The following is a 7,118-nucleotide window of genomic DNA, read 5'->3' on the forward strand; positions in this document are numbered from 1 at the left end:
ATTGAATGTAAATGGCCTAAATGCTCCATTTAAAAGATACAGAACTGCAGAATGGATAAGAACTCACCAACCATCTGCTGCCTCAGGAGACTCACCCAACACATAAGGACTCACATAAACTTAAAGTAAAGGGGTAGAAAAAGGGATTTCATGCAAATGGACACCAAAAGCAAGCGGGGGTAGCTATTCTTAGACAAAACAAACTTTAAAGTGGGCAAATTCAGGTTCCCTGGCACCACAGCAGTAGTCGCTGGCCCAAGTTAGAGGCCAACTGAGAAGTCTTCGTACCTCAGATTTGTTGACCTACAGAATGCTTCAATATCCATATTTTTGTAGAACGTATAAAGAATGTCTTTCATGTTGGTTGGAATCTGGCATACCTAATTTAGGTGTCTGGCCAAAAAGAATACATACTACAGCAGAAAAATATAAAGAATGTGAAGCCCAGGAGCAAACAGATCAAACTCAAGCCCAGGAGTTAAACAGATCTCAAGATAGAGATTTTGAGACTATGGCTAAATTACATATTCCAGTAATGGTGGATGAAGTTGTTCATTGTTTGTCACCACAAAAAGGACAGGTTTTTCTAGATATGATATTTGGTTCAGGAGGGCACACAAAAGCTATTCTACAGAAGGAGTCAGATATTGTTCTGTATGCCTTGGACAGAGACACAAGAGCTTATGCATTAGCTGAACATCTTTCAGAGTTGTATCCTAGACAAATCCGAGCTATGCTGGGCTAGTTCAGCCAAGCTGGAGCCTTATTAATGAAAGCTGGAGTGCAGCCAGGGACTTTTGATGGAGTTCTTATGGATCTTGGGTGTTCCTCCATACAACTTGACACTCCCGAAAGAGGTTTTTCCCTTCAGAAAGACGGCCCCTTAGACATGAGGATGGATGGTGGCAGGTACCCTGACATGCCCACTGCTGCTAATGTTGTGAATGCTTTAGATCAACAGGTACTTGCACCTATCCTAAGAACATATGGGGAGGAGAAGCATGCCAAGAAAATCACTTCAGCACACAGCATCTACCCCATCACCAGAAACCAGCAGCTTGCCAGCATCATCACGGGATCATTTCTTCCCTCTGCTATTTATGCACGAAAAGACCTGCTACAACGATCTACTCATATTGCCACCAAGACTTTCCAGGCTCTTCGCATATTTGTGAACAATGAGCTCAATGAACTCTACACAGGACTGAAGACAGCTCAGAAGTTTCTGAGACCTGGTGGTTGCCTTGTTGCCCTCTCCTTCCATTCACTAGAGGACTGCATCGTCAAAAGATTTTTGCTTGGAATAAGCATGAAAGAAACGTTTAACCTAAGTGTTACACAGCAAGTGATGAAAACATTGCAACTGGGTTCAGATCATGAAAACACGGTAGAAGTCTCTATGAGAAGAGCTCCTTTAACGTGGGAATTGATACACAAGAAGGTACTTAGTCCACAAGATCAGGATATACAAGATAACTCCAGAGGGTGCTCAGCCAAGCTCAGAGGAGCTATCAAATTATAAGTTAGCATCATCTTGTTCTTCAAATTTTTTTCTCACAATTTCTCTAATCTTTACTCGTGTTATGTTCCTGAATGCCTTGATATAGGTTTAAGTGTGGGACCGTCTGAAAAGAGATAGCATTTAGCATTTTTTTCCCCTCAAAAAGAAACTGTAGGAAATATTACCATGACAGAGAAAGTTACACTCAGGGAGCAGCAGCATCTCAAGACTGGAAAAATGTGTTAATCTTTGCATCATATTGGACTCTTGAAATGCAGTCCTTCCTCCGGCCAGGAAATTTTATTTAAATAATACTATGTTGTGTTTATCCAAATATGTAAACTCAAGCTGTCAAATCATACCTGCATGTCCTAAATTTTGAACTTAGATATTTGCAACAGTCTTTCTCTGGCTCAAATGATGATTATGGATGAATTTTAATGTCCCCACTTGTGAATAATTACTATAGCTTTCTCAAATGAAGGTTTTTTACGAATTTTAAATTTTAAAATATTAGTTTAAATATGTGTTATACTGATAAAATTTCATTTTTCAAATTATAGTCTATTATTTTAAAGGGATTTTTCAGTATGATATGGGCCATTTTGTTCATATATAGCAAAGTAAAAATGTAAAATCCTTACGGAGAATTGTTTCACAACACTTATATTTCATGTCAATTGTATTTAATAATAGCTCACAATGCCTTTAGTACATAATAAAGTCTCTTATTAGAATCTTGTATTTTTTAATTGAGCTAATCAAAATAATTCAGCCAAGTCTATTTAAAATAGAAAACTATTTAATATAGTAAAATCAATGCTCCCTTAACGGTGTTACAAAGATATGGTAACTGTAATAAGGGTAAAAGTTTATTCAAGAAAAGAGTACTTGGTAGAAGATTCTTTAACAAATTGATGAGATTGATTCATAATTCACATGTCAACTTTTTATATGTAATATGTACTTCTAATTTATTCAGTTATTCATCAATAACTGAAAGCAAAGTAAAAAGGTAAAATCAAGCAAGTACTGAACTTGTCATTAGAAAAGCAAAGATAAGTACAATATACACGGCCCACAGTACATGTCCTATAGAGTTTAGTAGACGAAAATTACGTTCATTATAATCACAAAAATCAATATAAAATGGACACAGTGGCAAATACTACAAACAAGTCGTACATGGTACTGTAAGAGCATCTAGTAAGGATTTTATCTGTTGTCAGAAACCAGGTATGAGAACATAATACTTGAATTGTGACCTGAAGGATGAGTTGGAGATAATTAGTCAAAGGGCACATGGGGTATGGAAGGGGACATGCTGATTAATGGTACACACAAATAAATATTGTCTTAAATAGTTATCCTTGAAATCATATTCATACCATTGATTTGCTCAGTAAACTTTTTTCAAATACAGAAAAAAGATTCTCCATTACGGTTACAAATTTTAAGTTGGTGAATCCAAGTGAATGAAATATCAGCATAACTGTATGGGCAAAATAGATAAGAATTAAATACATCTGCCCGGCCGCCCCGTCTGGGAAGTGAGGAGCGCCTCTGCCCGGCCGCCCCGTCCGGGAAGAAGTGAGGAGCGCCTCTGCCCGGCCGCCCCGTCTGGGAAGTGAGGAGCGCCTCTGCCCGGCCGCCCCGTCTGGGAAGTGAGGAGCGCCTCGGCCCGGCCGCCCCGTCTCGGAAGTGAGGAGCGCCTCTGCCCGGCCGCCCCGTCTGGGAAGTGAGGAGCGCCTCTGCCCGGCCACCCATTGTCTGGGAAGTGAGGGGCGCCTCTGCCCGGCCACCTATCGTCTGGGAAGAAATGAGGAGCGTCTCTGCCCGGCCGCCCCGTCTGGGAAGTGAGGAGCGCCTCTGCCCGGCCGCCCCGTCCGGGAAGAAGTGAGGAGCGCCTCTGCCCGGCCGCCCCGTCCGGGAAGAAGTGAGGAGCGCCTCTGCCCGGCCGCCCCGTCCGGGAAGAAGTGAGGAGCGCCTCTGCCCGGCCGCCCCGTCCGGGAAGAAGTGAGGAGCGCCTCTGCCCGGCCGCCCCGTCTGGGAAGTGAGGAGCGCCTCTGCCCGGCCGCCCCGTCCGGGAAGAAGTGAGGAGCGCCTCTGCCCGGCCGCCCCGTCCGGGAAGAAGTGAGGAGCGCCTCTGCCCGGCCGCCCCGTCCGGGAAGAAGTGAGGAGCGCCTCTGCCCGGCCGCCCCGTCTGGGAAGTGAGGAGCGCCTGCCGGCCGCAGTGAGGAGCGCCTCTGCCCGGCCCCCCGTCTGGGAAGTGAGGAGCGCCTCTGCCCCCCCCGCGGGAGGCGCCTCTGCCGCCCCCGTCTGGGAAGAAATGAGGAGCGTCTCTGCCTGGCCGCCCCGTCTGGGAAGTGAGGAGCGCCTCTGCCCGGCCGCCCCGTGTCTGGGAAGAAGTGAGGAGCGCCTCTGCCCGGCCGCTCCGTCTGGGAGGTCTACCATGGAGGCCAGAAGCAATGTGGGGGCTGGACGTGGTGGCTCACACCTGTGGTCCGGCACTCTGGGGGGCGAGGCGGGTTGATCACTTCAGGCTAGGAGTTCGAGACCAGTCTGGCCAACTTGGCGAAACATGAAAAATACAACAGACAAACCAACCAACCAACTCAGTGACAACAAAACAGGTCTACCCTGGAGTCATACTCTAATTTTTTCTATTTTCCTCCCTTTCTGATCCTTTATCCCACTTTCTTTTTCTTCCTCTTCCTTCTCCCTCTTCTTTGTCAAATAGAGGATTGAGCTATTATCACTGATCCACATAAAGTCCCTCTCTACCTTATTTTAACTCCCACCCCCCATTTCTATTCCCCGACTTCCCATGTGTAACCTTCCTAATATGTTTGATACGCATCTTTTTGTTTGTATGTATTTTTAGAAAATGTTTATTGTTTTTGTGTGCAAAAAAAAATTAAAAAAAAAAAAGAATTAAATACATGAATTTACCTCAGACTTATTTTATCTATCCTGTAATATTTAACTTTAGTACCCAGTCTTGTTTACTACTTCTGCTTTACAGGCTTTATTTAAATCTGAACAATCCTACAGGGAAATCAGAATTAGAAAAAAAAATCTGGAGAACAATATGCTTGAAATAGAAACAAAAGAATGCAACTAGGTAAATTCCCTGAATCCTACTTGAAGAATGTATAAATTTCTTTTTGCATGTAATACATATTTGTGAATGAGACATATTCCCCAAAAATTCTTATCCCTGTACGTAATTGGAAAATAAAAGATCACATTTGTATATTCAACAACCATTCACCTATTTCATAAGTCATTTTTTCATCCTTTATAGTATGGGAATTATTTTTTATGTTAAATAGAAACTGAACGCTCTGGGTTGAACAGCGTCCCCCCAAAATTCATGTACTTCCTAGAGCCTGAGAATGTGACCTTATTTGGAAATACTGTCATTGGGGTTGTAAGTAGCTAAGATGAGGTCATACTGGAGCAGGGCAGGCCCTTAATCCAAAATGACTGGTGTTCCTTATAAGAGAAGATAGGGCCGGTGTGGTGGCTCACGCCTGTAATCCCAGCACTTTGGGAGGCCAAGCCAGGTGAATAGCTTGAGGTACAGGAGTTCAAGGCTAGCCTGGCCAATATGGCGAAAACCCACCTCTACTAAAAATACGAAAAATTAGCCAGGCATGGTGGTGTGTGTCTGTAATCTCAGCTACCTAGGAGGCTGAGGCACAAGAATCACTAGAACCCGGGAGGTGGAGGTTGCAGTGACCTGAGATCACGCCACTGCACTCCAGTCTGAGCAACAGAATGAGACTCTGCCTCAAAAAAAAAAAAAAAAAAAAAAAAAGGAAAATAAAAAGAAGAGAAGACAGAGACAAAGGAAAGAATGCCACATGAAGCTGGAGCACAGATCAGGGTGATACAACATGGCAACCATCAGAAGATAGAAAAAATGCATGGAATAGATTCTCCCTCGGAGTTCCAGTAGGTGCCAACCCTGCTAACATGATTTTGCACTTCTAGCCTCCAGAATGGTGAGAGAACATATTTCTGCTGTTTTAAGGTACCCAGTTTGTGGTAATTTGTTATAGCAATCCTAGGAAACTAATACTCTGACAGAAAAAAATCTTGGATAATATGCATGAGAAAAATCCTTCAATAAACAAAAAATTGGTTTCAAAATGTTTTCATGTAAAAATGTATTAACTTTTCTGTAACTAGGCTGTGTTTTATAGTCATTCTTGCCTACTTCTTAGTCTTTGTTGTAGGATGCATAATAAAATACATGAATGAGTTTTAAATGGTTAACTTTGGAGAACGGTTTTGGGAAGCTCATATAGTACACAGAAATAAAAGCTGATGTTACAATGAATGTGCATTACTTTTCTAATAAAATATTTCTCAATCTCAAAAAAAAAAACACACCAAACTTTAAAGCAACAGTGGTTAAAGGAGACAAAGAGGGACAGTATATAATGGTAAAAGGCACTGTCCAACAGGAAAATATCATAGTCCTAAACATATATGCACCTAACACCAGAGCTCCCAAAGTTATAAAACAATTACTAATAGCCCTAAGAAATGAGATAGATAGCAACACAATAACACTGACAGCACTAGACAGGTCATCACGACAGTCAACAAAGAAACAATGGATTTCAACTATACCTTGGAACAAATGGACTTAACAGATACATACAGAACATTTCATCCAACAACCACAGAACACACATTCTATTCAACAGTGCATGGAACATTCTCCAAGACAGAGCATATGATGGGCCATAAAATGAGCCTCAATAAATTTAAGAAAACTGAAATTACAACAAGCACTCTCTCAGACCACAGTGGAATAAAACTAGAAATCAACTTCAAAAGGAACCTTCAAAACCATGCAAATACATGGAAATTAAATAACCTGCTCCTGAATGAGCATTGGGTCAAAAACGAAATCAAGATGGAAATTTAAAAATTCTTCAAACTGAATGACAAAAATGACACAACCTATCAAAACCTCTGGGATACAGAAAAGGTGGTGTTAAAAGCAAAGTTCATAGCCCTAAATGCCTACATCAAAAAGTCTGGGCCGGGCGTGGTGGCTGACGCTTGTAATCCCAGCACTTTGGGAGGCCGAGGCGGGTGGATCACGAGGTCAGGAGATCAAGACCACAGTGAAACCCCGTCTCTGCTAAAAATACAAAAAATTAGCCGGGCGTGGTGGCGGGCGCCTGTAGTCCCAGCTATTCGGAGAGGCTGAGGCAGGAGAATGGCGTGAACCTGGGAGGCGGAGCTTGCAGTGAGCCGAGACTGCGCCACTGCACTCCAGCCTGGGCGACAGAGCAAGACTCTGTCTCAAAAAAAAAAAAAAAAAGTCTGAAAGAGCACAAACAGACAATCTAAGGCTAGAGAACTAAAGAACTAGAGAACTTAAGGAACTAGAGAAACAAGAAAAGACCAAACCCAAACCCCACAGAAGAAAGGAAATAACCAAGATAAGAGCAGAACTGAATGAAATTGAAACAAAAAAAATACAAAAAATAAATGAAACAAAAAACTGGTTATTTGAAAAGACAAATAAAATTGATAGAACATTAGCAAGATTAACCGAGAAAAGAAGAGAGAAAATCCAAATAACCTCACT

The 7,118-nt window shown here is 42.4% G+C and overlaps 1 protein-coding gene across 1 annotated transcript; it reads left to right on the top strand.

Moving 5' to 3' along the window:
• The first annotated feature begins 310 nt into the window (after positions 1–310).
• On the top strand, positions 311–1,522 carry LOC100593414 (probable methyltransferase-like protein 15). Its single transcript, XM_012500910.2, is given in 1 exon segment — positions 311–1,522. A coding segment is annotated over 1 exon segment (1,212 nt).
• Positions 1,523–7,118: the final 5,596 nt, after the last annotated feature.

This window comes from Nomascus leucogenys, chromosome X, assembly GCF_006542625.1.
Source record: "Nomascus leucogenys isolate Asia chromosome X, Asia_NLE_v1, whole genome shotgun sequence".
Lineage (NCBI taxonomy): Eukaryota > Metazoa > Chordata > Mammalia > Primates > Hylobatidae > Nomascus > Nomascus leucogenys.